General features: G+C 47.1%; 2 protein-coding genes and 1 long non-coding RNA gene across 12 annotated transcripts in view; 2 read left to right on the forward strand and 1 right to left on the reverse strand.

Annotated features, from left to right (window-relative positions):
* Positions 1–5,235, forward strand: part of LOC125979912 (uncharacterized) — a 182,661-nt gene extending 177,426 nt beyond the window's left edge. For all 5 annotated transcript variants that reach the window (XM_068652821.1, XM_049738784.2, XM_049738782.2 and 2 more), the window contains one exon: positions 4,909–5,235. The gene's annotated coding sequence lies outside the window, so the exon portion shown is untranslated. The remainder of the gene's footprint in view (positions 1–4,908) is intronic.
* Positions 5,236–16,345: 11,110 nt separating this feature from the next.
* LOC125979246 (mediator of RNA polymerase II transcription subunit 13-like) overlaps positions 16,346–27,768 on the reverse strand; it is a 55,417-nt gene continuing 43,994 nt past the window's right edge. For 2 of the 6 annotated variants that reach the window (XM_049737253.2, XM_049737248.2), the window contains 25 exons: positions 27,472–27,639; positions 27,191–27,347; positions 27,013–27,117; positions 26,270–26,917; positions 25,770–25,983; positions 25,596–25,674; positions 25,371–25,492; positions 25,043–25,139; positions 24,749–24,969; positions 24,480–24,658; positions 23,491–24,419; positions 23,077–23,256; positions 22,784–23,013; positions 22,513–22,711; positions 22,092–22,371; positions 21,538–21,790; positions 21,242–21,430; positions 20,952–21,175; positions 20,738–20,880; positions 20,374–20,532; positions 19,910–20,074; positions 19,377–19,534; positions 18,485–18,649; positions 17,814–17,923; positions 16,346–17,725 (listed from right to left, as the gene is read on the reverse strand). In XM_049737253.2, coding sequence (XP_049593210.1) covers positions 17,593–17,725; positions 17,814–17,923; positions 18,485–18,649; positions 19,377–19,534; positions 19,910–20,074; positions 20,374–20,532; positions 20,738–20,880; positions 20,952–21,175; positions 21,242–21,430; positions 21,538–21,790; positions 22,092–22,371; positions 22,513–22,711; positions 22,784–23,013; positions 23,077–23,256; positions 23,491–24,419; positions 24,480–24,658; positions 24,749–24,969; positions 25,043–25,139; positions 25,371–25,492; positions 25,596–25,674; positions 25,770–25,983; positions 26,270–26,917; positions 27,013–27,117; positions 27,191–27,347; positions 27,472–27,639 — 5,507 coding nt within the window. In that variant the 3' untranslated portion in view covers positions 16,346–17,592. Of the gene's footprint in view, positions 17,726–17,813; positions 17,924–18,484; positions 18,650–19,376; positions 19,535–19,909; positions 20,075–20,373; positions 20,533–20,737; positions 20,881–20,951; positions 21,176–21,241; positions 21,431–21,537; positions 21,791–22,091; positions 22,372–22,512; positions 22,712–22,783; positions 23,014–23,076; positions 23,257–23,490; positions 24,420–24,479; positions 24,970–25,042; positions 25,140–25,370; positions 25,493–25,595; positions 25,675–25,769; positions 25,984–26,269; positions 26,918–27,012; positions 27,118–27,190; positions 27,348–27,471; positions 27,640–27,768 lie in introns of all 6 variants that reach the window. The other 4 variants (XM_049737252.2, XM_049737251.2, XM_049737250.2 and 1 more) reach the window with 4 other exon arrangements.
* LOC125979247 (uncharacterized) lies at positions 17,551–20,073 on the forward strand. The gene is made up of 3 exons (XR_007485270.2): positions 17,551–17,686; positions 17,882–19,516; positions 19,925–20,073. It is a non-coding gene; the product is annotated as an uncharacterized lncRNA (long non-coding RNA).

Raw genomic sequence — 27,768 nt, forward strand, 5'->3', positions numbered from 1 at the left:
TCCGGCGTCTCACAAGACAAAAGCAACCTTTATTTTCGAGAGAGAAAAAAAGGCTGTTTGTTTTTCCCCTTGCTTTTGACTGCCCTATACCGCGGTGGTGAAGCGCATCTCTGATGGCGAGAAGGGAGAGGGCGTTTGGTTGGCCGCCACTGCAATAAGGACGCCTTCTCCATCTCGCTTTGTCAGGGGGCGTGTTGACGTGAGGAAACATCTGCTGCGTCCAAATAGAGAGCGATGACTGAAATTATATGCAGACACGGAGGCCTGCCAGCCCTTGTGGCTAATGTAATCACAAAGGAGAGGCTCTGATCGCCCTCCTTTTATTAAACAAGAAAAAAAAAACGTGGTCAAAGCCTACAAATGTAACTTCTTAAGGCTGCGGAGAATCACGCTAACCTAACACGTTGTCGCGATCAACCACAACATGTGGGCAAAAATATTGAGACACGTCACTAAATCCACGGTTTACGTCATTTCTTGAAAAACAAATCAATTAAAACAATCAAACGATCCAACCAGATCAAATCAGCCAGTAGATTTTCGATCAAGAAAAGTTTTGACCATGTGCACCCCTTTTAAAAGTTCTATGATGTCCGAGAAATATTAAACTTCTACCTTGCTCTGCTGCGCATGCGCGGACACTGATTCTTCCATGTATGTTATTGTATATTGTTTAAGAAATTCTATTATGAATGTAATTATATTATAATTTGGGGGAAGGGTGGGTTATTTTTTTTTTTTTTTTACCTCCATGTAGCTGGGCCATAATCTCCATTTTACTGCAGTGCTCTGTTTAGTGCTGCCCTAAATCTGATCTTTGAGTCCTGCTGTTGCCGCGTTTTGTTGGGTAATTTTGGTGGCTTCTCGCCATTCCGATTTTGAAGAGGGGCAACTGAGCCCCCCCTTTCCCCCGTATGGTCCTGGTTGCGCCTTGTCCACTTGAGTGGAAATGGAATTTTTAAAGGTGGGGCCCGCATTTCACCTGGTCGCTTTTCACTCGGCAACAGCATTTCGCTTAATGCTTTTATGATTAGGATGGCAAAATTGGAACCAGAGGGAGGGGCTCGGACGCTAAAGGGGTGTGAGTTTGCGGGGGTTCGGGGGGCTGACCTGTTTAGGGTGCATCACGGGAGCCGGTGAAGCTTTGTTGTTGTTGTTTTTTTTTTTTTTTTTGAGGGGGGGGGGGGGTTGTCATTGTTATTGTAAGGCTAATCGCCACATCCAGGGCTCGCTGCGCTGCGTGATAGCGTGTCACTTGTCATGAGCGTCAAGACGTCCGCAATGAGAGAGAAGGCTCCAGTCTCTGGAAATGTGCTCGGCGGCTCCGAGCTGTGACACTGACAGCAAAGCGTTGGCAGCTTCACTCGAGTTTCCCCACAGGGGCCACGTGGAGAGGCTCATCATGCGTTCGTAGGACACATCGTTGATCATCTTTCTGGATTTGCTCAACACTCTGCACCGCTCTGTCATGTTGCCTTGGATCCTCTGGAAAATTAAGACACATTGTGTATTAAAAATATTTAGCAATCACAGTCATGTTTTTTTGCATCGCTGTTTGCAATTCTATTTTTAGGAGTTGTAGTAGTCATCGTAATTATTTTAGTAGTATTATTACTAGTTGTAATTAGTTGAAATAATAGTAGTAGCAGTTTTTTCCCATGGTCGTATGTAATATGCTTACTATAATAAATAATAGTAGGATTGTTATTTTGTCTACATTTCGTACACATTTTTTTTTTTAATTAAAGATCATGAAGGGTCATAATTGGGTCCTCATTCACAATCTGAACCAAGCTGACTTTAAAAAAATGTTTTTAATCGCATAAGCGGTTTGATTTATTCATATTTTATTGGCTTTGCAGCTTTTCAGTGATCCCACTAAAATGTATTTTACGGTACATGCACTGTATTTTAGGATTCTTTTGGTGAGTCTGTTGTCTACAACAGATCTTTCTTCGCCTTTCCACTTCTCTGGAGTCTTACTTGTTCCACTGGGGTATATAAAATGCAGTATAAGGGATCTTTGAAGAGACTTTAGTGCTCAGTTGGCGTATTACATCTCTTGAGTCATATTGCCATCTTGTGGATATATTGGGTATTGCATGGATATTCTCAATACTCATTCTATTCATTGTCTTCGACTATATATATAGTTAAATAAATATATAGGTAAATGTATATATAGTTGAATAAAAACGTATGTAAAAAAAACATCATAAGCTCTATATTTGAAAACAATATATAGACTTCCCAAATCAATTTGTTCAACTTCACGTTCCAAACATACTCATTGTTCACAATGCATGCTATGAAAATATTTTACAATTAAGTGCACAGCGTAAGGAAAAATAAAATGCTTTTGCCTTTGTGTCCAATGCTTAAATAGAATAATTAGCTCTAACCACCATTTGTATTGATGAAAAAAGGCTCCAGGGAGGGGGGGGTGGAAAACCCACGGTTGCTTGGCGACACACACGCACACACACATACGCACAGTGAGAGGAGTGTCTAATCACCCAGTGGCTCTCCAACGGTGTGCGTTTTTTGAGTCACAGGTGTGTGGCGTGCTCGGGTGTTTTGACAGCTGCATCAAACATGTTTCCTCTTGATAATTAGCTCAACTCATTAATGCCACAATGAAAGAATGAGCGTCGAGAGGTCGCGTTTTACATCTCAGAGGCGTTGATAGGCCTCGTCGGCGACGCCGAGTGGGGGCCTGGAGTGAGCGATGGCTCGTCGCTTGGCCACAAAAACAACTCGAGTGTGTATTGTGAAGCGCAAAGAAACATGTTGCGTAAGTATTTTATTGTGTTGTCTTTGGAAATAATTGGACCACAATGGCAAATCATAAACCAGTCTGTGAAGAGTTTGATTTAGCGCATTCATATGCAATGAATGGGATTACTTATTTTCATATGTCGGCGATCACAAAAACAGTTGTGACATCTATTGACGCTTACAAAGGAGGCAAAACATTTGATTGTTGGACAGCACTTTGGTATTTGTTTGAAAGGCAACAGGCAGGGGTGTGTCAATGTCATATGTCGTCACGTCTACAAATGTGTCAACAAAAAAAATCCTCATTGTTTTCTGGGGCGTAAAACTAATTTGATTTAGCAACGACAAAATTGTCAATGCAGCTCTTCAATTGGATTGCATGTGTACCTAATGAAATGTCTTGAGTGCTGCTTAGCACTCTCACACACACACACACACACACACACACACACACTTTAAAACCATCTCAAGCCTAATGTAGACTTTGCATTATAGCGTCTATATGTCTCCAAGGAGGCGGCTGCATTGTGTCGTATTAGCGGCTGCATTCAAATTGGGCGTCGTCCTTTTTAGGGGCCTCTTTTTGCAAATGCAAGGTCGGGACTCCATCCGATGTTTCCAAGCAGGCCACATCGTGTTGTGTTGTGTTGGCAGCTGTCGTGTCGCCTCAGCAGTGCCTTGGAACAATAGCTGCTGAGGGCCGTGGCCTTGCAATTTCCTTAAAGCCATCACAAAAGCTAGCTTGGATGTTGTTTGGCTCTTGGCACACTTTGTTTGCTTTAGTGGACCACAAAAAAATTATACAAATTTGGCTACCTGTGCACAGAACAAACTTTCTAAATGTTGGTCCAAAAAAAAGGCTCCAGGTTCATTTTGATCATCATCAAATCAGTCACTCAAGCTACAAGCAATAAATCACTTATCCCGCTTTAAAACGTTTCATCAGCCGATCACGCTAAAATGTCAGCTTGTTTGAAAGAGTCAACATGGTGGTATTGGGCCACCGCCACTATTCACCTGCAGTGCACCTTAGAGCGTGCCCCGGGCCTGCACATCATTCTTCATCTCTTGTGCAATGTTTGATGACGCAGCAGTAAACATGTTCTTACAAGCCGCTCCTGTAAAGCATTCACACGTTCATCAGGCCGCCTTTGCATTCAACAGCTTTCACCTCCTGGCATTCCTTTACTTCATGTCGGGCGCGGGCCGGCAAATATTTGAAGTCGCTGATGGGTGTGGATGTGATGGCCTGATAATCGTTACATAACTCACCACCCTAGCTGGAACAAAAACAAAATTAATTGCTGCTACCTGTCTTAAAGCATTGACCTACTTTTCAGTTGCCACAACACTGTGGATACCTGCACTAGTATCTAAGTGCCAGTGCATTCCAACATACAGTCACCTCCAAAAGTATTGGGACGGCGAGGTCAATTCCTTTGTTTTTGTTGTATACTGAAGACATTTGCATGTAATATCAAAAGATGAGATAAAATTTTAGAGGCCTAATCTTTTCACGGCGGCTCGGTGGCGCACTGGGTAGCACGTCCGCCTCACAGTTAGGAGGGTGCGGGTTCGATTCCACCTCCGGCCCTCCCTGTGTGGAGTTTGCATGTTCTCCCCGGGCCCGCGTGGGTTTTCTCCGGGCACTCCGGTTTCCTCCCACATTCCAAAAACATGCTTGGTAGGCCGATTGAAGACTCCAAATTGTCCCTAGGTGTGAGTGTGAGTGCGATTGGTTGTCTGTCTCTGTGTGCCCTGCGATTGGCTGGCAACCAGTTCAGGGTGTCCCCCGCCTACTGCCCGATGACGGCTGGGATAGGCTCCAGCACGCCCGCGACCCCCGTGGGGACTAAGCGGTTCAGAAAATGGATGGATGGATGGATAATCTTTTCACTTGTGACCAAACAAGTCTTGTGACCCTTCACCCCTGACAATTTGCTGCTGCGCAAGCCATAGCGCCTCAAACCCTCCCTAACTCGGCAGCAGTGAGAGGCCCCCCACGTCGTACCCCCCTACCCCGCATCACCTCCAATTGCTGACAGACGCCAGCCAGACAACAGTATATTATGTTATATCACAATATGTATGTATTACAACAGTGTGTGTATGTGTGTGTGTTTCTCTCAGAAAATGATGTGGTGGTGTGACGTTACGGCCTCCAGCTGCCTCCACTTCACAGGAAGAGTCGGGGTCATCTGGAGTGACGATAAGGCTGCAACACGCACACCAAAATTAATCACACAGCTCAACTAACTTAATAGCTCTAACACAATGAATGCATTACTCGCTTCAGGCTAAAGTTAGGTAGGGTAGTTTTTTTTTAGTTTTTCCTTGCCCTTTTGGGAGCTTAAGATCAGGGGATGCTTTGAGAATAATTGTCAATTTTTGTCTCTGTGAATCCCTTTGAGACTGTTTGTGATTTGGGGCTATACAAATAAACTTGACTTGACTTGACTTGCCTAAGTTAGCAGTGATGTGCTTACGTCTATTCCACAGCATATGTATTGAGTGTTTGTGTGTGTGTGTGTGTGTGTGTGGGGGGGGGGGGGGGGGGGGGGGTATGTGTGTATGTGCACACATGTATACAGACATTATAACAATTCTTGCACTCATATATTCTTGAATCGCAATGAATGAATTAATGTTACTGAAGCTTACTGAATCATTTAAGCAGTTGTGAGCTGCTGAAGCACATCCTGTTCCACAATGTCTATGTTCAATGCCGCTTCCCTTTTTGACCCATTTGGACCTCTTATTATTATTTATTTTTTTCCCAGTCATCAGATGTTGCACTGGAAGAAAAGCGAGATAAAACGCCATTGACCTCCAACTCTTGGCGAGTTACTGTCGTTAATGACTTGGCCGACGTTGGCCTTCTCCTTGTCCTGCCCACGGGCCATTTGGCTGCGTCCAAGTCACGTGTGATTTGAACGGCCATGGTCTAATATGCCATCTGCAGGCAACACAATGCGGTCAATTAAGAGGCTGCTTCCTCCAGTGGCTGTGGCCATTAGGCAGGCAGCTCCACAAGTGACCCTTCACTAGCTTTTCGTTTTCAACCACTCATGGTGGGGTTTTTTTCTTTCCAAGCTGGGCCAATGCCTGCAAGAGTGACTTTTATCTGCATTTCTTGTCCATTTTGAAGCTGTTAAAAAAAAAATTCGTCCCTCACTCAATTTATGACCTTATACATGAATGAATGAGGAATGAATGAATTGATTTGTTTCAAACATGTAAACAATAAATCAGAGTGAAAGTCATGTATACACATGTATGTATGAATGTGTGTATGTATGTATGAATGAATGTGTATGTATGTACGTACACGGAGTGCCAAAAGTCCCAATGATCGTGAGCAGCAGGGGGGGGCCCCATTTCAACCCCTTACACTGAGTGCCAAGCAGGGAAGAAATGGGTACCATTGTTATAGTCACTGGTATGACTCGGCAGGGGTTTGAACCCACAACCTCCCAATCTCAGGGCGGACACTCTCCTCTTAGGCCACTGAGCTGGTAAACACTTGTATCGTAGTATAACACTTATAGTCGTTTTTAAATAACGTGTATACCTATATACGCCTAAATATTGTTATCCAATATATCTACTGCAATTTCACATTAGATTGAAATTTGCTTTTATTTATTAATTTATATTTATGTTAAAACTTGTCTGGCGTCTTATTCCTTGTTTTTATATTCGCCAATTAAAACATAAAAATCAGACATTTGGTTAACTGCTTTATATGACAATATGAGTAGGTACACTACACGAGGTTAAAAATAAAAAAGAGAATAAATAAATAAAGGCTTAATTGCACAACAAAAGCATTTCCTCGCACCTGGGATCGAACCAAGCTCTTGCCGCGTTAGGGCTCTTCTTGTGTAAGTTTTATTTGTTATGGGTTTTCTTTTGTAAGTTTAACTTTGGGTACTTCGAAAGTGTCATTTTAAATTGTACTTTGCTAGGTGTTCGTGTACACAACGTGTTGTGATGACATCTGCTGTGGAGTCTTCAGCTAGTCGCTTGTGAGCTGCTCCATAAAACCATACATATTCCATACACTGAGAGCATGGGTTCCATAGGGTAGTGGTTAGTGCTCTGGGCTTGCGACCCAGCGACGGGGGTTCGAATCCCAGTGGGGTCCAACAAATGCATGGGACAGGTATGGTTTTATGGTTAGACGAGCACCTGTGTTGCAAATTTTCAACACAGGTGCTCGTCTAACCATAAAACCATACCTGTCCCATTCATTGAGAGCAAGGCTTCCATAGGGTAGTGGTTAGTGCTCTGGGCTTGCACCCCAGCGGCCCAGGTTCGAATCTCAGTGGAATCCAAAAAATTTTATCATAGAAAATTTGCAACACAGGTGCTCGTGTAACCATAAAACCATACATGTCCCATGCATTGAGAGCAAGGCCTCCATAGGGTAGTGGTTAGTGATATGAGCTTTCACCCCAGCGACCCAGGTTCGAATCTCAGTGGGACCCAAAAAATTTTATCGTAGAGAATTTGCAACACAGTTGCTCGTGTAACCATAAAACCATACATGTTCCATGAATTGAGAGCAGGGCTTCCATAGGGTAGTGGTTAGTGCTCTGGGCTTTCACCCCAGCGACTCAGGTTCGAATCTCAGTGGGATCCAAAAACTTTTATCATAGAAAATTTGCAACACAGGTGCTCGTGTAACCATAAAACCATACATGTCCCATACATTGAGAGCAAGGCTTCCATAGGGTAGTGGTTAGTGATATGGTCTTTCACCCCAGCGACCCAGGTTTCGAATCTCAGTGGGACCCAAAAAATTTTATCATAGAAAATTTGCAACACAGTTGCTCGTGTAACCATAAAACCATACATGTTCCATGCATTGAGAGCATAGGGTAGTGGTTAGTGCTCTGGGCTTTCACCCCAGCGACCCAGGTTCGAATCTCAGAGCTAGTGTTAGGGTTTGAGCTAGGGTTAGAGTTAGAGCTTGGGTTAGAGTTAGAGCTAGGGTTAGAGCTAGGGTTAGGGTTGGGGTTAGGGCTAGGGTTAGAGCTAGGGTTAAGGCTAGGGTTAGAGCTAGGGTTAGGGTTAGGGTTAGGGTTATAGTTAGAGCGAGGGTTAGAGTTAGAGCGAGGGTTAGGGTTAGAGGTAAGGTTAGAGCGAGGGTTGGGGTTAGGGCTAGGGTTGGGGTTAGAGCTAGGGTTAAGGCTAGGGTTAGAGCTAGAGCTAGGGTTAGAGTTAGTGCAAGGGTTAGGGTTAGAGCTAGGGTTAGGGTTAGAGTTAGAGCTATGCTTAGGGTTAGGGTTAGAGCTAGGGTTAGAGTTAGAGCGAGGGTTAGGGTTAGAGGTAGGGTTAGAGGTAGGGTTAGGGTAGGGTTAGAGCTAGGGTTAGGGTTAGAGCTTGGTTTAGGGTTAGAGCTAGGGTTAGGGTTTGAGCTAGGGTTAGGGCTAGGGTTAGCGGTAGGGTTAGGGTTAGAGTTAGAGCTAGGGTTAGAGTTAGTGCGAGGGTTAGGGTTAGAGTTAGGGTTAGAGCTAGGGTTAGGGTTTGAGCTAGGGTTAGGGTTAGAGTTAGACCTAGGGTTAGGGTTAGAGCTAGGGTTAGGGTTAGAGCTAGGGTTAGGGTTAGAGCTTGGTTTAGGGTTAGAGCTAGGGTTAGGGCTAGGGTTAGCGGTAGGGTTAGGGTTAGAGTTAGAGCTAGGGTTAGAGTTAGTGCGAGGGTTAGGGTTAGAGTTAGGGTTAGAGCTAGGGTTAGGGTTTGAGCTAGGGTTAGCGGTAGGGTTAGGGTTAGGGTTAGAGGTAGGGTTAGAGCTAGGGTTAGGGTAGGGTTAGAGCTAGGGTTAGGGTTAGAGCTAGGGTTAGAGTTAGAGCTAGGCTTAGGTTTAGGATTAGAGTTAGGGTTAGAGTTAGAGCGAGGGTTAGGGTTAGAGGTAGGGTTAGAAGTAGGGTTAGAGGTAGGGTTAGGGTAGGGTTAGAGCTAGGGTTAGGGTTAGAGCTAGGGTTAGGGTTAGAGCTTGGGTTAGGGCTAGGGTTAGCGGTAGGGTTAGGGTTAGAGTTAGAGCTAGGGTTAGAGTTAGTGCGAGGGTTAGGGTTAGAGTTAGGGTTAGAGCTAGGGTTAGGGTTTGAGCTAGGGTTAGCGGTAGGGTTAGGGTTAGGGTTAGAGTTAGGGTTAGAGGTAGGGTTAGAGGTAGGGTTAGACCTAGGGTTAGAGCTAGGGTTAGGGTTAGAGCTAGGGTTAGAGTTAGAGCTAGGCTTAGGTTTAGGGTTAGAGTTAGGGTTAGAGTTAGAGCGAGGGTTAGGGTTAGAGGTAGGGTTAGAGGTAGGGTTATGGTAGGGTTCGAGCTAGGGTTAGGGTTAGAGCTAGGGTTAGGGTTAGGGTTAGAGCTTGGTTTAGGGTTAGAGCTAGGGTTAGGGTTTGAGCTAGGGTTAGGGCTAGGGTTAGCGGTAGGGTTAGGGTTAGAGTTAGAGCTAGGGTTAGAGTTAGTGCGAGGGTTAGGGTTAGAGTTAGGGTTAGAGCTAGGGTTAGGGTTTGAGCTAGGGTTAGCGGTACGGTTAGGGTTAGAGTTAGACCTAGGGTTAGGGTTAGAGCTAGGGTTAGGGTTAGAGCTAGGGTTAGGGTTAGAGCTTGGTTTAGGGTTAGAGCTAGGGTTAGGGTTAGGGCTAGGGTTAGCGGTAGGGTTAGGGTTAGAGTTAGAGCTAGGGTTAGAGTTAGTGCGAGGGTTAGAGTTAGGGTTAGAGCTAGGGTTAGGGTTTGAGCTAGGGTTAGCGGTAGGGTTAGGGTTAGAGTTAGAGCTAGGGTTAGGGTTAGTGCGAGGGTTAGGGTTAGAGTTAGGGTTAGAGCTAGGGTCAGGGTTTGAGCTAGGGTTAGCGGTAGGGTTAGGGTTAGGATTAGAGGTAGGGTTAGAGGTAGGGTTAGAGGTAGGGTTAGAGGTAGGGTTAGAGCTAGGGTTAGGGCTAGGGTTAGCGGTAAGGTTAGGGTTAGAGTTAGAGCTAGGGTTAGGGTTAGTGCGAGGGTTAGGGTTAGCGGTAGGGTTAGGGTTAGAGTTAGAGCTAGGGTTAGAGTTAGTGCGAGGGTTAGGGTTAGAGTTAGGGTTAGAGCTAGGGTTAGGGTTAGGGCTAGGGTTAGCGGTAGGGTTAGGGTTAGAGTTAGAGCTAGGGTTAGGGTTAGTGCGAGGGTTAGGGTTAGAGTTAGGGTTAGAGCTAGGGTTAGGGTTAGGGCTAGGGTTAGCGGTAGGGTTAGGGTTAGAGTTAGAGCTAGGGTTAGGGTTAGTGCGAGGGTTAGGGTTAGAGTTAGGGTTAGAGCTAGGGTTAGGGTTAGGGCTAGGGTTAGCGGTAGGGTTAGGGTTAGAGTTAGAGCTAGGGTTAGGGTTAGTGCGAGGGTTAGGGTTAGAGTTAGGGTTAGCGCTAGGGTTAGGGTTAGGGCTAGGGTTAGCGGTAGGGTTAGGGTTAGAGTTAGAGCTAGGGTTAGGGTTAGTGCGAGGGTTAGGGTTAGAGTTAGGGTTAGCGCTAGGGTTAGGGTTAGGGCTAGGGTTAGCGGTAGGGTTAGGGTTAGAGTTAGAGCTAGGGTTAGGGTTAGTGCGAGGGTTAGGGTTAGAGTTAGGGTTAGAGCTAGGGTTAGGGTTTGAGCTAGGGTTAGCGGTAGGGTTAGGGTTAGAGTTAGAGCTAGGGTTAGGGTTAGAGCTAGGGTTAGGGTTAGAGCTAGGGTTAGGGTTTGAGCTAGGGTTAGGGCTAGGGTTAGTGCGAGGGTTAGAGTTCGAGCTAGGCTTAGGGTTAGGGTTAGAGTTAGAGCGAGGGTTAGGGTTAGAGCTAGGGTTAGGGTTAGAGCTTTTTTTTTTTTTTTTTTTTTTTTTTTTTTTTTTTTTTTTTTTTTACACGGTAGTTTTTTTTTTAAACTACCATTTAATGGTAGTTTTTTTTTTTTTTTTTTCAAAAAAATTAATGGTAGTTTTTTTTAAACTACCATTTAATGGTAGTTTTTTTTTTTTTCAAAAAAATTAATGGTAGTTTTTTTTAAACTACCATTTAATGGTAGTTTTTTTTTGTTTGTTTTTTTTCAAAAAAAAACTACCATACACGGTAGTTTAATGTAGTTTAATGGTAGTTTTTTTTTAAACTTTTTCAAAAAAAAAAAAAAAACTACCAAACTACCATTTAATGGTAGTTTTTTTTTGAAAAAAAAAAATAAAAAAAAAAAAAACTACCATTAAATGGTAGTTTAAAAAAAACTACCATTAATTTTTTTGAAAAAAAAAAAAAAAAAAAAACTACCATTAAATGGTAGTTTAAAAAAAAAACTACCGTGTAAAAAAAAAAAAAAAAAAAAAAAAAAAAAAAAAAAAAAAAAAGCTCTAACCCTAACCCTAGCTCTAACCCTAACCCTCGCTCTAACTCTAACCCTAACCCTAAGCCTAGCTCGAACTCTAACCCTCGCACTAACCCTAGCCCTAACCCTAGCTCAAACCCTAACCCTAGCTCTAACCCTAACCCTAGCTCTAACCCTAACCCTAGCTCTAACTCTAACCCTAACCCTACCGCTAACCCTAGCTCAAACCCTAACCCTAGCTCTAACCCTAACCCTAACCCTCGCACTAACCCTAACCCTAGCTCTAACTCTAACCCTAACCCTACCGCTAACCCTAGCCCTAACCCTAACCCTAGCGCTAACCCTAACTCTAACCCTAACCCTCGCACTAACCCTAACCCTAGCTCTAACTCTAACCCTAACCCTACCGCTAACCCTAGCCCTAACCCTAACCCTAGCGCTAACCCTAACTCTAACCCTAACCCTCGCACTAACCCTAACCCTAGCTCTAACTCTAACCCTAACCCTACCGCTAACCCTAGCCCTAACCCTAACCCTAGCTCTAACCCTAACTCTAACCCTAACCCTCGCACTAACCCTAACCCTAGCTCTAACTCTAACCCTAACCCTACCGCTAACCCTAGCCCTAACCCTAACCCTAGCTCTAACCCTAACTCTAACCCTAACCCTCGCACTAACTCTAACCCTAGCTCTAACTCTAACCCTAACCCTACCGCTAACCCTAACCCTCGCACTAACCCTAACCCTAGCTCTAACTCTAACCCTAACCTTACCGCTAACCCTAGCCCTAACCCTAGCGCTAACCCTAGCTCTAACCCTAACCCTCGCACTAACCCTAACCCTAGCTCTAACTCTAACCCTAACCCTACCGCTAACCCTAGCCCTAACCCTAACCCTAGCTCTAACCCTAACTCTAACCCTAACCCTCGCACTAACTCTAACCCTAGCTCTAACTCTGACCCTACCGCTAACCCTAACCCTACCGCTAACCCTAGCCCTAACCCTAACCCTAGCTCTAACCCTAACTCTAACCCTAACCCTCGCACTAACTCTAACCCTAGCTCTAACTCTAACCCTAACGCTACCGCTAACCCTAGCCCTAACCCTGACCCTAGCTCTAACCCTAAACCAAGCTCTAACCCTAACCCTAGCTCTAACCCTAACCCTAGCTCTAACCCTAACCCTAGGTCTAACTCTAACCCTAACCCTACCGCTAACCCTAGCTCAAACCCTAAGCCTAGCTCTAACCCTAACTCTAACCCTAACCCTCGCACTAACTCTAACCCTAGCTCTAACTCTAACCCTACCGCTAACCCTAGCCCTAACCCTAGCTCAAACCCTAACCCTAGCTCTAACCCTACCTCTAACCCTACCTCTAACCCTACCTCTAACCCTACCTCTAATCCTAACCCTAACCCTACCGCTAACCCTAGCTCAAACCCTGACCCTAGCTCTAACCCTAACTCTAACCCTAACCCTCGCACTAACCCTAACCCTAGCTCTAACTCTAACCCTAACCCTACCGCTAACCCTAGCTCAAACCCTAACCCTAGCTCTAACCCTAACTCTAACCCTCGCACTAACTCTAACCCTAGCTCTAACTCTAACCCTAACCCTACCGCTAACCCTAGCCCTAACCCTAACCCTAGCTCTAACCCTAAACCAAGCTCTAACCCTAACCCTAGCTCTAACCCTAACCCTAGCTCTAACCCTAACCCTAGGTCTAACTCTAACCCTAACCGTACCGCTAACCCTAGCTCAAACCCTAACCCTAGCTCTAACCCTAACTCTAACCCTAACCCTCGCACTAACTCTAACCCTAGCTCTAACTCTAACCCTAACCCTACCGCTAACCCTAGCCCTAACCCTAGCTCAAACCCTAACCCTAGCTCTAACCCTAAACCAAGCTCTAACCCTAACCCTAACCCTAGCTCTAACCCTAACCCTAGCTCGAACCCTACCATAACCCTACCTCTAACCCTACCTCTAACCCTAACCCTCGCTCTAACTCTAACCCTAACTCTAACCCTAAACCTAAGCCTAGCTCTAACTCTAACCCTAGCTCTAACCCTAACCCTAGCTCTAACCCTAGGTCTAACCCTACCTCTAACCCTACCTCTAACCCTAACTCTAACCCTAACCCTAACCCTACCGCTAACCCTAGCTCAAACCCTAACCCTAGCTCTAACCCTAACTCTAACCCTAACCCTCGCACTAACTCTAACCCTAGCTCTAACTCTAACCCTAACCCTACCGCTAACCCTAGCCCTAACCCAAGCTCTAACCCTAACCCTAGCTCTAACCCTAACCCTAGCTCTAACCCTACCCTAACCCTACCTCTAACCCTACTTCTAACCCTACCTCTAACCCTAACCCTCGCTCTAACTCTAACCCTAACTCTAATCCTAAACCTAAGCCTAGCTCTAACTCTAACCCTAGCTCTAACCCTAACCCTAGCTCTAACCCTACCCTAACCCTAGCTCTAACCCTACCTCTAACCCTAACCCTAACCCTACCGCTAACCCTAGCTCAAACCCTAACCCTAGCTCTAACCCTAACTCTAACCCTAACCCTCGCACTAACTCTAACCCTAGCTCTAACTCTAACCCTAACCCTACCGCTAACCCTAGCCCTAACCCTAGCTCTAACCCTAAACCAAGCTCTAACCCTAACCCTAGCTCTAACCCTAACCCTAGCTCTAACCCTAACCCTAGGTCTAACTCTAACCCTAACCCTAGCTCAAACCCTAACCCTAGCTCTAACCCTAACTCTAACCCTAACCCTCGCACTAACTCTAACCCTAGCTCTAACTCTAACCCTAACCCTACCGCTAACCCTAGCCCTAACCCTAGCTCTAACCCTAAACCAAGCTCTAACCCTAACCCTAACCCTAGCTCTAACCCTAACCCTAGCTCTAACCCTAACCCTAGATCTAACTCTAACCCTAACCCTAACCCTAGCTCAAACCCTAGCTCTAACCCTAACTCTAACCCTAACCCTCGCACTAACTCTAACCCTAGCTCTAACTCTAACCCTAACCCTACTGCTAACCCTAGCCCTAACCCTAGCTCAAACCCTAACCCTAGCTCTAACCCTACCCTAACCCTACCTCTAACCCTACCTCTAACCCTACCTCTAACCCTAACCCTCGCTCTAACTCTAACCTTAACTCTAACCCTAGCTCTAACCCTAACTCTAACCCTAAGCGTAGCTCTAACTCTAACCCTAACCCTAGCTCTAACCCTAACCCTTGCACTAACTCTAACCCTAGCTCTAGCTCTAACCCTAGCCTTAACCCTAGCTCTAACCCCAACCCTAGCCCTAACCCCAACCCTCGCTCTAACTCTAACCCTAACTCTAACCTTACCTCTAACCCTAACCCTCGCTCTAACCCTAACCCTCGCTCTAACTATAACCCTAACCCTAACCCTAGCTCTAACCCTAGCCCTAACCCCAACCCTAACCCTAGCTCTAACTCTAACCCAAGCTCTAACCCTAACCCTAGCTCAAAGCCTAACACTAGCTCTGAAATTCGAACCTGGGTCGCTGGGGTGAAAGCCCAGAGCACTAACCACTACCCTATGCTCTCAATGCATGGAACATGTATGGTTTTATGGTTACACGAGCAACTGTGTTGCAAATTTTCTATGATAAAATTTTTTGGGTCCCACTGAGATTCGAAACCTGGGTCGCTGGGGTGAAAGACCATATCACTAACCACTACCCTATGGAAGCCTTGCTCTCAATGCATGGGACATGTATGGTTTTATGGTTACACGAGCACCTGTGTTGCAAATTTTCTATGATAAAAGTTTTTGGATCCCACTGAGATTCGAACCTGAGTCGCTGGGGTGAAAGCCCAGAGCACTAACCACTACCCTATGGAAGCCCTGCTCTCAATTCATGGAACATGTATGGTTTTATGGTTACACGAGCAACTGTGTTGCAAATTCTCTATGATAAAATTTTTTGGGTCCCACTGAGATTCGAACCTGGGTCGCTGGGGTGAAAGCTCTTATCACTAACCACTACCCTATGGAGGCCTTGCTCTCAATGCATGGGACATGTATGGTTTTATGGTTACACGAGCACCTGTGTTGCAAATTTTCTATGATAAAATTTTTTGGATCCCACTGAGATTCGAACCTGGGCCGCTGGGGTGCAAGCCCAGAGCACTAACCACTACCCTATGGAAGCCTTGCTCTCAATGCATGGGACAGGTATGGTTTTATGGTTAGACGAGCACCTGTGTTGAAAATTTGCAGCACAGGTGCTCGTCTAACCATAAAACCATACCTGTCCCATGCATTTGTTGGACCCCACTGGGATTCGAACCCCCGTCGCTGGGTCGCAAGCCCAGAGCACTAACCACTACCCTATGGAACCCATGCTCTCAGTGTATGGAATATGTATGGTTTTATGGAGCAGCTCACAAGCGACTAGCTGAAGACTCCACAGCAGATGTCATCACAACACGTTGTGTACACGAACACCTAGCAAAGTACAATTTAAAATGACACTTTCGAAGTACCCAAAGTTAAACTTACAAAAGAAAACCCATAACAAATAAAACTTACACAAGAAGAGCCCTAACGCGGCAAGAGCTTGGTTCGATCCCAGGTGCGAGGAAATGCTTTTGTTGTGCAATTAAGCCTTTATTTATTTATTCTCTTTTTTATTTTTAACCTCGTGTAGTGTACCTACTCATATTGTCATATAAAGCAGTTAACCAAATGTCTGATTTTTATGTTTTAATTGGCGAATATTAAAACAAGGAATAAGACGCCAGACAAGTTTTAACATAAATGTAAACTAATAAATAAAAGCAAATTTCAAACCAGCAATCTAATGTGAAATTGCAGTAGATATATTGGATAACAATATTTAGGCGTATATAGGTATACATGTTATTTAAAAACGACTATAAGTGTTATACTACGATACAAGTGTTTACCAGCTCAGTGGCCTAAGAGGAGAGTGTCCGCCCTGAGATTGGGAGGTTGTGGGTTCAAACCCCTGCCGAGTCATACCAGTGACTATAACAATGGTACCCATTTCTTCCCTGCTTGGCACTCAGTGTAAGGGGTTGAAATGGGGCCCCCCCCTGCTGCTCACGACCATTGGGCCTTTTGGCACTCAGTGTACGTTCATACGTACGTACATACATACATACACACACACACACTCATTCATTCATACATACATACATACATTCATTCATACATACATACACAATGCAATGACCAAAAGAGAAACATCATCACTTGAAAGCCTTTTAATAATTTACTTTAAAAAATAGTGTAAAAGTAACAGATATCTCCCACTTGTGTGGATCTGTTCCATATTCAAATTCATGACCGACGTAACAAAGTCTTGCAAACTTGCATTTGTCTGTACAATTTGTGAGCGCTCACTTGGCAATTTCCACATTTTTGGCTGGAAGTAAATGACATTTGCACTGTATACTGTATCTGTTTATATTTATATATATATGTATAAAAGCTCACTGCAAAAAAAAAAAAACAATAGCTTGAAATGTACAGCTTTAGAAAATTCCAGAAAAACACAGCTGAGTGGTGTATAATACAAACATGCTCAGATTGTAACAAATAACAAAGTGAAGGGGGAATGGGATTTTCTCGTGATTCGCTTGACATCATCTGGGCGACAAATCAAGACAATCAAATTTTTAAACTTGTTTGATTGCCTAGTTCAAAGATTTGTTTCGTTATAAATATCTCTATCATATTTTTAATTTAATTGGCCATTAAATAAAACAAACTATATTGTTTTGTGTAGTCGAGGTTCAGTCTGTTTCCATTTAAGAGATTTGTGTCCATCACCCTTTCTTTTCATTAAGTGCCTGTTTGGAAGAGGTAATATATATTTATTAAGTATATACGTATAGATATCAAATTCTATCACATGATATAATTTGTATAAATATTGCATTAAATTGACAATGTTCATTTCAGATCCCAAGCGATTTATTTAATGTTTGGGAATAAAAAGGCCTTGTTTTTTTTTTTCCTTTTTCATTTTAAATATTACAAAATAACTTTAAATTCTTTGCAAATGTTTTACATTATGAACAGCCCTGCCTGTCTTCATATTTTTTGTACCGCCATCGCTTCTGTCCAACCCTTTGAAAGGTGACGAAAAAGTGCCGTCTGCAAACGCTCCCCCGTCGGTGTTAAAAGATAACCTTCCAACAGTGCTTTTTTTTTGTACACAAGAAAAGGTAAAAAAATGACACAACAATGCCTCGAATGTGCACGTGTTGCCATGCACAATATTACGTTTGTTGAAAAAAAAAAAAAACGCCACTTGGGTCTGACGAGAGATACAGTTTCTCTCCATGGGAAAGCACCGTGACTGCCAGTTGGAATTGTTTTCTTTCTCTACTGACGCTGCATCTTGTCACTCTGATTTACATTCCAGGCCCTGGGAGATGGACGGACGGGTGGACGGGTGGGTTGGGTGGGCCGAGGAGGCAGGAGCACACGGCTATAGCATGTTGAGGATGGCGTTGTACATCTGGACCAGCACGGCCAAGTGGACGGGGAGGCAAGACTGCCGGTCCTGGGTGGCAGGCGTGCAGGTCAGCCAGGACAGTGCATTGTACTGCTCCAACACAAATCTACATTGAGAGAAAGATGTCGGTTGGATTCCGTAGCACATTTTGACATGCTCTCAAGAGAGCTTTGTGGTCGTTTGTGTTTTCTTACCGGAGCACATCTGAGGTGGTTTTTGAGTCCAGCGGGTGAGGGGTCCTCTTTGTCTTGTCTGCCACCAGCTCATCGGACTGGACCATGGAGATGTGGTGGTGGAGCGAGGCCTGCGCACAAGCAAAGAGCGGGAACTCAGCGGCACAACATCAGCCGTCTTGACTACACGGCGTCGTTATCTCTTCTCAGTGTTGTCTCAGAATCAGAACTTGTAATTTTACATGCGTATAAATGTTTTAGTTTCCTTTGAAGGGCTGGGTGACTTTCGACATGTGTACCGCAAATGTTGCCTGGCCCAGCGGCCTACTGGTAGAATTTCCGCCCTGAGACTGGAAGGTGGTGGGTTCAAACCCCGGCTGGGTCATACCAAAGACTTTTAATGTGTGTAAAAGATGTTTAGGATGAACAAACGACTGTACGAAAACTGAAAATTTATGTTCCATTGTATTAAACAAAAATTAGCAATCAGGCAAATGTTAAAGTTAACTTTTGCTAATGGGAGGCCTCCTAGTGGTCACAAAGTCTTTAAATCAATTACGCCTCGTTACATTTAGTGACTTATGCTAAATGTTCTAAATGTTGTAAATGCTTCTACCTGATATTCATCTATTGATTTGTTTTTTATTTACGGGAATGAAATCTGTATGATACAAGTGTCATGTTTTGAGTACCTTGAGGAAGAGAGGACATTGGTTCTCAGCTTGAGGGTAGGGGGCCCAGAACCAATGCGGGAGTCCACCCGCTTGCGCTGTGGAGACGTAGTAGCCCAGAGCCAGCGGCTGCTGCTTCAGCTCTTCCGGAGGATTGTCTCTGGAGAGTAAGCGCTCCCCTTGGCTCTGTGCAAACAGGAAATTCAATTATTGACCATGTGCACGGCAAAGGCGTGCAAAAGCAAGGGAGACGCATCACTGATAATTGAAGGAAATGAATGCACTCCGTCTGGCAAGCCTGCGTGTGATTTTCATGTTGGGAGGGGGGGGGGGCTGTTGTTTACGTGCCGCCACTGAAACTGCAAGGAACCGTTTTGATTAACTTAAGCAAGAATGGCCACCAAGTGGAAGCAAGTTTGAAAATTGAAATCACATCGACTATTTGTTGCGGGTAAAACATCATGTTTTTTCCAGGTATGCGCTTGCCTCTAATTTTCCTACAAATCAGAGCAGCTCTCAAGCCGACTTTGATCTCTCCCCTCAGGTGAGCGATGACACCGACAGCGATTGTTGGAGTCACGCTGCTTTCTACTTTGCGATTGAGCCGTTAAGAAACTGTCATCGCGGTTCTTTTGGCCCCTTTCGCCTCCAAGCCAAATTCCTCCACGCTTGGCAGCGCTTCACTCTCACATGCTGTTTGCTCATGTGATGTCGAGCGTCAGTCAAGATGCAATCGCTTTGACCGGTAGCTTTTGAAAATATATAGTCTCGGTTGTCAATTCATTAGGTACACCTGCACCAATACAATTATTTTACATGAGTCTAAAATTAGCTTCAATTTTGAAAAGATGTGCAAAAAATGGAGTTTAATGTTTGTCTGGTGGAGAGGAAGGAGTCAATAATTTTCACTCACCCTGGTGTGTTGAAAGTGGGATCCCATTCCGGATGGAGAGCCCGGTGACGGCACAGGGGAGGTGTTGGGCGAAGGATGGAGGTTACCCGTGATCAGCATCATGTCATGGCCAATGTCGTTCTCCAGTTCGTCAGGAAAGGGCAAGTCGAACATGTCGTCTGTGGGAACAAATGTTATTCATTTGATGGATTTTAGTTGGGTAATAATACATAGTTGAAATGCAGTGTGATAAAAATGCACAAGCCATACTGGTGGTGAGATGGAACAAACATGCCCCCTGGTGGTGGAATGGAGTAAAATAACTCCATGTTTCAAAATAATGCTAAATTCTGTTGGCGACAGGTTCAGCAGTATAATGCATTTATAGGTAGGGGAAAAAAAAGGTGCTCGATTATTATGAGTCATATTTGCAAAGGTGGACGAAGCTTTACGCTGTTCCACCCATGATTTCACTGGCTGTGCATGTGAAGCTTTATGGCTGTCTAAAGACGCGACCTTGGCGCTGGAGTATCCAGTAAAAAGCTAATGAGTACCGTTATTGTCCTCAGTGGGGTAGGAGCTCGGCGCCAGCTGGGTGGTGGCGGACGTCGGGAAGACGAGGATGTGTGTGCACGAGGCATCCTGAGGCGTGTTGAGCTGCGACGTCTGCAGGTTCAAGGCGGTGCTGCGGCCGAACACGGAGCCCATCGTCACGGCGTCTGAGTGCATATGTCACATTTATTATTATTATTTTTTTTCATTATTTATTCACTCAAATGATTTCTTTTTTTATACAGTATCAGACGAGTAGCACAGTCTAAGTATACTTCCAACTTCTGAAGTGGTGTGTCTTGATTCAAGATTTGTTACTTATTTATCTGTGGTGTTAAAGGCAAATTAGAAAGAAAAGAAGCAGGAGATGTTTTATGCTCTCTGAAGGGAGGCACACTGGCCCTCATTTTGAGAACCTCCTTAAAGTATATTATCACCTTCAGGTACTCAAGAAGTCTCTACTTACCGGGCATGACCACGAGGGAGCCCTGCGGCTCCATGGCTACCAGGCAGGCACTTAGGATGGAGGGGGTGTCCGCCGCCGAGATGCCGCACATGCGACACGCCTCCCTGAGCTGGCGCCCTATCGAATGCAACGAGTGCTCCCCGAGGAGCGAGCTCCAGTCTGGCGGGGAGAAAAAGACAAAGCGATGTGATCAATTGAATCCGACTTAGATTAAATGCTTGTATGTTACAAGACTGAGCAAAGCATGCAATTGGATGTTAAAATGCCATTAACGTGCATTTTGAAATATTTGTTTACAATAAAAAAAATATATAAAATCCTCGCAAGAAATAATGAAGCATTCGGTCTGGGCGTGATCGCTCACCTTTAAGTTCACCGTGGCCCAGTCTCCCTAACCGACCAATCACAATCCTCCACGCCAATGAGGTCATCTGGATGATGCCGACGCACCACTCCCACAGTTTCTGCAGACCCATCTTCCGAGCGGACACCTTCGGGCGCCGTGCCCTGCGGCGGAGAAGGAAAAAAAAAAGCCGTGAAGTCACTGCGTCAGTAAATTTGCAGACGTCCACACCAACCTGTTGGGAACGTCCACGTTGATGATGCACGTCTCGAGCAGCTCTCCTTGCTGGTCCGTGCACGACACCAGGATCCAGCGCTGGTCATGTGACAGACAGTACCCCACAAAGAGCACGTTGTACCTGGGAGGGACTTCGGCCCAAATCTCTCCTTGTTCTGGCTGCTTGGGCCGGGTGGGCCCGAGGATGAAGGGGGGCGAGTACAAGTGCACTGGGCTGGGATGCTGGGGGAGGACAAACATTCATGAAATGATGAATCAGCATTTATTATCACGATTTTCAACACTTACATCTGGGCTCTTGAGGACCGACGTGACGGTGGAAACTGGGCCAAAACCGGTCAGGGACTTGATGTGCGTGTGCTGGGGCCGCAGGCGTCTACATTGTGAGTAGCATGAGAAGGCCAGCGAACGCAAGTGCTGCAGGTACAAGTGGCTCTCCCCGCTGGCAGGCTGCAGGAGGTACTGGCATGGCACCACCTGCAACAACAACACCGCGAGCTGAAGGAAAGTTCTGGTTCTGGTTCTTCAAGTAAGCTTTGAAGAGACTAACAGGTTCTTAGGTACGATGGTGCGACGCTGATTACCTGGAGAACGAGTGCAGGTCTAACGGTCTCGGGCAGAGTCTGCAGCATTTCCGTGTAGCAGCGAAGAAGCCCGAGCAGCCACACGCTCTCTGCCTCGACTTCGTCACCTTCCTCTTCCTCCCCTCCTTCGCTCCGCATGCCTGTCGGGCTAAGGAAAGCGTCCACGACGTAAACGACGATGGCGGGTGGGTTGGTGCGGCTGTCCGTGGAGTCTGGGCCGGTCGGGATGCCGATTCGGGACTGCTCAGTGGTGCTGGGGGAAAAAAAGGGGGGTTGTCTATCAGGTGCACTAGTTCAAGGCTCTCATAACAGTATTTGAATTAGGGGCAAGTGCAGCAGTGTCAAATCAGATCCAGCAGATGGCGCTGTGGTAATGGGCAAGAGGTTACTGGTCCACTCATCAATTTCAAAATTGACCTTTTTTTTTTTTATCCTGTGTGGGTTTTGTGGGTAATTGTGTGGCAGACACACTAACCAAAATCCCACCATGCTTACAAAGGGACAAACAAATAAATATGGTGCTGGGACAAGAGTGTGTTGTTTTTGGCTCTTACGCGTCAGAGTTCTCTGCTGGTATGTTGGCTGCTAGTGCGCTACTCAAGGGGCCTTTGGACTCGCTGGAGCCCCCAGGCGTCGACTCCGCCGTCTGGCCAGAAGGTGCTGCGGCTGGAGTGGCTGAGCCTCCAGCCCCGGGAGCCCCGGAAGCTGCTTCTGCATCGGTTGCCCATGTTTGAGGCTGGCCGGAGGAGGCGGGCTGCGCTGAAGAGGCGGATGCTTGGATTCTGGGTGGCAAGAGAAGCGTGCTGTCCAGAGGCAGGACTGACAACTGGGGTCCTGCAAAGTCAGATCATTTGTATATGTAATATGTTTTTACAAAAAAAACAGGCCTTTGTCACAGGGATTAGTTTCCAGTTATTGACAAAAATAATCAAATTTGCTTTTGTGCATTTGCAAGATTCCACTGGAGGTTCTTACCTAGTTGCAGTTTACAGGCATAGGCATAAAGTTTCAGTTTGCTGAGGTTGTCCATGTGTTGCTCTCCAGCCCAGGGACCGCTCAACCACTGGTCCACATCCAGATCCTCCAGCCTTTCGGACTCCACCTCCTCCCCCACGCGGACGATCCCATCCCGGGACACCTTGGCTAGAGGACGGTGCTTTCCGAGACGACATGTCTGAGAAGAACGTCATCTTCATGAGGGCACGTTCTCGGAGGCGCTCGCGTTCAATTTGACACAACTTCCTACCTCGTAAACAGCGCTTAGCTCCTGGAAGAAAGCTCGGGCGGCGGCCAACAGCGGAGGGCTATTGGGACAGAGCACCACATACGCCGCATCTCGTTGACCCCCGTAAGGCTCCAGCAAGAGCTTCTCCCAGAAGGGCAAGGCCAGAGGGGACAGGGCCAGGAAGTCCCGTTCTCGATCATAGCCAAGCAGGACGGTGGGGATGGGCAAGGGCTCTGGGGACTCCTCAGAACCTGGAGACAGAAATCCACCGTGAGCCTTGACATGTCGACCTAAACACCGTTTGTGGTTCTTACCATACGAGCCCCTGCCCGCCATCTTATGGAACTGCTGCCAGGTGAGCGGGCCCTGAACGTGTTGAATGTTATCCCAAGTCCGCCCGGTTCTTTTCTTCTGGATGGCGTCTTGCAGGAACGGTTGCAAGGACAGCAGCAAGCGCACCATGTCCTGGGACGACAACATGCTCATGTCCGCCACTACGGGGGGGGGGGGATGAACAGACCCACAGAAACAAGCACACACACACACGGAACAGATACGCACATGTTAACAAGAGCCTGTACACCGAGGAAACAAATGAACAAACATAAAACACATCCAGATCACACAAAGGCAGATAGGAATTTGTAAAAAAAACAAAAAAAACTAAAACATGTCCAGATATTGGTTTGATCCTCCAGCAGCATCCTGTCTTGACATTTGAGTCTTACCATTGGTGTGAGGCCAAGGATGGAGAGCTGTACTTCTGACAACAGCTGGATCCACTTTGCCCCCCGTGGAGTTGTCCACATACTGCAGCCCCTGCTCCAAGGCATTGTAACACTCCACACAGGCGTCGCTCCCGTCCGCCCACTGCTTCTCCGACAGCCAACTTTGGAGCAGCGCTCCCTTGCGGGAATAGCTGGAGTAGCCGTGGGGAAGGTGCAGCGAGGCAAGGGAGGAAATGGGCTGCGAGCACTGCTCCTGAAGCAGGACCATGAGCGAGGGCGAGGCGGGCGCCGCATCCTGAGGCCGTTTGGCTCTGGGGTCGCCCATCGTTGGCTCCCGCCGGCCGAGAGCCAGCCTCCTCTCGGCGGCCCGACCGATCTCGGAGGAGCGGCCGTAAATATCCAGCTCGTCTTCCAGGAAGAGGCCGGTGCCGTGGGCCAGCTGCCTGTTGACGATGGCGCTGAAGCCGCACATGCAGCGGTACTGGTCCTCGCAGGTGGAATCGGGGATGTACACCCCGACGTCCGCCCCCTTCACGTTCATGTTGCAGGCACAGATGCAGCAGCTGTCAAAGTTGCGGTCCTTGAAGACGTTGAGGACCGAGTCGGACAGAAGCAGAATGGCGTACAGGCTGTGGCTCTCGGGGAGGCAAGGTCGAGGTCGGGCCAGGGGCTCCACGGAGCTAAGAGGCAGGCTGGTGGAAGGGGTCGAAGCGGGCGAGCTCAGCTCCGTGCCGTCCTGCTTCACGGAACCTTGGCCGGAGCTGGCGGGGTTCATGCCCCGCGGCGTGCGAGGGGTGCGCGGGGTGGGCACGGAGAAACGAGGCGTGGCCGGGGAGGGCAGGATGCCCACGGTGGTGCTGACGGAAGCCGTGGTGCCGCTCATCTGGTTGTAGTCCTGTTCCGTCAGAGCGCTGACGCTTGGGATATTTCTGAAAGACAAGATTACAGTAAGCCTGACGCACTAACCTTTGTCACCAAATGCGACTCACGTGTATCCATCCCTGACGAAACCGCTGTTCTGAGCGTGCATGGCGGTTGGGATGTGCTCCATTTTGGGCAGGAGCGCCCAAGACGGGCGGTAGTAGCACTGCTCGGGAATCTTGAGCGGTGGTAAACTCTGACTGGGTAGGCAGGAAAGTGGTGCAAACATGGAGGAGACCACTTGTGTCTGGACATAGGGGGGACATGAAGACAGGCTTTGGAAATGTTGAACAGAGCAACTCCATTTTGCTCGAATCAGCTTTTCCCAACTACTAACCTTGAAGTCTTCTTGCCAAGGACTAGCCATGCCTTCCTCCAGATCCATCCTGAATTCAGGCAGCTGGCTGACGGCGAGCGGCACGAGGTGATCCGGCGCTCCGCTGGGAGCGGAGGGGGGCTCCTGGCTGGGCGTGTCGCGGTACGTCATGATGGGCGAGAAGGCCGGGTGCTGCTCCAATGAAGGTGGCGTGGGGAACATGCGTTGCAGGTCTGCTACTGCTGAGGTGGACAAAAGCGAATTTATTACGGCTTTTGGCGCGTCGCGTATGACCGTGTTTGGATGGGAACTCACTCGATGGATAAGGAACTGCCGCTCTGCCTTCTTTACTCAGAGGACGATCTTCGGTGGATACTGTGACTTTGGTTGAGTGCTGGTTGGGGTAAACCGTCTACAATTTAGTACACATCACATGAGAGGATAACAGTTTATTAATACCAGCCATTTTTCAAGATCAATTTTTTTTTAGAGCGGGACAGCATTTTATTTGAGGCAATTTGGCTAAATTAATTTGATTGATTGAGCCAACCCATTTCATTTATTAGAGCCGACAGAAATGCTGAGAAAGCAGAATTGCTGCTACTTCCACATATTTGCCCAAACAGGAGCCTGGATGACTCACCCCAAGCTCCTCCTCATCTTCATCAAATATGTTGTCCAGATCCGAAATGTTCACCACTAGGTCTTTTTCTCGAGTCAGAGAAGGATTGGCTTTGGCGGCGGCATCGTCCGGACTGGACTCGTCTGAAGGAAAAACATTCAACTTAAAGGCTCGGATGGCTTTGAAATGAAACACAAAAAAGGTTAAAAAAAAAATGGTTTGTGATGTTGAAAGCGCAAGTCACACCTGATTTAGGAGCAGAGTTGAAAATGGACATCGCATCTTTTCCATCTGGCAGGTTGCCATTGCTGGTGATTTCTTCACTCTATTGGGTCATTTGGAAGAATTAGTCAAGCGAGTCACCTTCTAATAGATTTTCAAGGATGCCTTTGAACAGCCGCTTTTAATATTAGCACCCACCTTGGCTCTCTTGCTGGATTCTCGCCCTTGACTCTTTAATCTCTTGGAAGTGGAGAAGGTGTACTCGATGTCACCTTCCTTGAAGTCGTAAGGGTCTTCCCCTGGCTCGCGCAGAGCCTCCACGACCGGCTGCTGGAGCAGGCCCAGCGTCTGGACGTGGTCCCGCAATCTCTCGTCGGAGATTTTAAATCTCTTTTGCGTCTGTGTGTAAAGTCTGTGAGAGACATTTGCAAGCTATTACAACATGGATATATCTTTTACCTTCAAATAAAATCTCAAGCGCACTTGAATAGCATTCTGGCTTCCAATGCAGACTTTGGAATTGACATGGCAGAACAGCCTCACTCACATTTAACTTGACGACTGAGGAATTGATTTCCGCGCAAGTCAAGCATGTGGGACAGCTTTGCTATTTTTTCGCAGGCAGCTTAGCGCAGGCAAAAAAGGGTGGTTTGTGCTGTTGTGGGCGTGAACACTGATTCAATGCTCGTCAACCCTACCTCTTTAGAGCAGTTCCCTCGGGGATCGCCTCGGTCTTCCCTTCCTCTAGTTTATCAGCCAAGACCTCTGGAGGTCTGAAATCCATCTTATCAGTCCTGGGAGTCCGGAAGCCTCTCCACCAGCCGGCCCCGTTCTCTCTCTGCTTCAGCAGGGCTATGTACATTGCCGTCTCACTGGTCATCAAGCCCATGCCCGCCGCTGCCTCCTGACATACGTGCATGTCCAGGGGCCCTTCCAGTACTTCTGGGTCCTGAACCCGAGGATGTGGACTAAGTGTAGGAGGGAGCGGAGACATTGGCGACAAGAGAAGGGACTCCGGGGCTTTCCTGCCATTGGAGAGCGGTTTGGGATACTTGCAGCTTGCCAGAGTGGCCATAGGCTCCATGGGTGGATCCAGGGCTACCAGACCACTGAGCTGGGCCCCCCCAGGGGAGTCCTGCTCCAGAGAGGTCTCTTGGGTGACAGACACACGGTGGTGAAAGGGGATCATGGCCGGCCTCTTGGATTGTTTGTCAGCCTTTTCAGTCTTATCGCTCGTCTTATGTTTGGGTATGGAAGACGCGTATAATGACGAGCCGGAGGACGGATTGGCGCCGATCTGGGGGTTGGAGATGTTTGCGGTGGTTGTCAACTTCTGCTGCTTCACCCTGACGTACAAACAAGACAATTGCGTGATCTTTTCAGAAGAAACAAAGTTATTGTAATGGCGTCAAAGAACAGCTTGAGAGCGGCTCCGCAGTACCTCGAGCAGCTGCATGGCGCTCGCGCGCCGACGTCATTGAAATCCCACGTGGTGACTCCGTTTGGCACTTCCTTCTTGGGCGTCACGTCAGCTGGCTGCTTAAGTCTGCCAAGAACAAACAAACAAATGTAGGTCCGTCCTCCGCAGCGGGGGACCACAGCGGGCTGTCGGCACTTACGTGTGCTGAGGCTGGCTGAGGTAGCACTCCCTCCAAGCTTGGTGGACCACCTGACAAGTCAGCTTTTTCCCAGAATGCTTTGGGCTGAGGTTGCTGACCCCCAGATTGCTGTCTGGCGTTGGGACACTCGAGGCCGAGGTCACGAATCCACTGTCCGCTGGAAAGACAAGATGCGGAGCTCAGACTATACTTAAATGGTGGAGGCTAAAGCAAAATGTTCATTTTTTTAATTGGCTTAACTTCTAAAGCTCCCCCCCCCGAACACAACACGGCGTCGTTACCCGAGCAAGGCTGCTCCGGCGATGTCGGCGGCGTGAGCGGCACGCTGCAGTGGTTCTGCTCTCTGGCGAGGAGGCCCTGAGCTGCAGGAGCAGGTGGAGGTGGCTCCGCCGGCAGCTGGCCCTGGCCAATCAGCACAAAAGCAGCTGGGTAGGTCATCCTTACTCCACCTGAAGAGACCACAAAGGACAAGATGAGAAGATGAGGCTGCTGCTGCTACTGCTGCTTCTCACTCAGACATATGGGCCTTGTTTCTTCCCATTTTTACGACCTACTAAACCTACCCAATGGGTGTCTAC

This window comes from Syngnathus scovelli, chromosome 13, assembly GCF_024217435.2.
Source record: "Syngnathus scovelli strain Florida chromosome 13, RoL_Ssco_1.2, whole genome shotgun sequence".
In the NCBI taxonomy this organism is placed as follows: domain Eukaryota; kingdom Metazoa; phylum Chordata; class Actinopteri; order Syngnathiformes; family Syngnathidae; genus Syngnathus; species Syngnathus scovelli.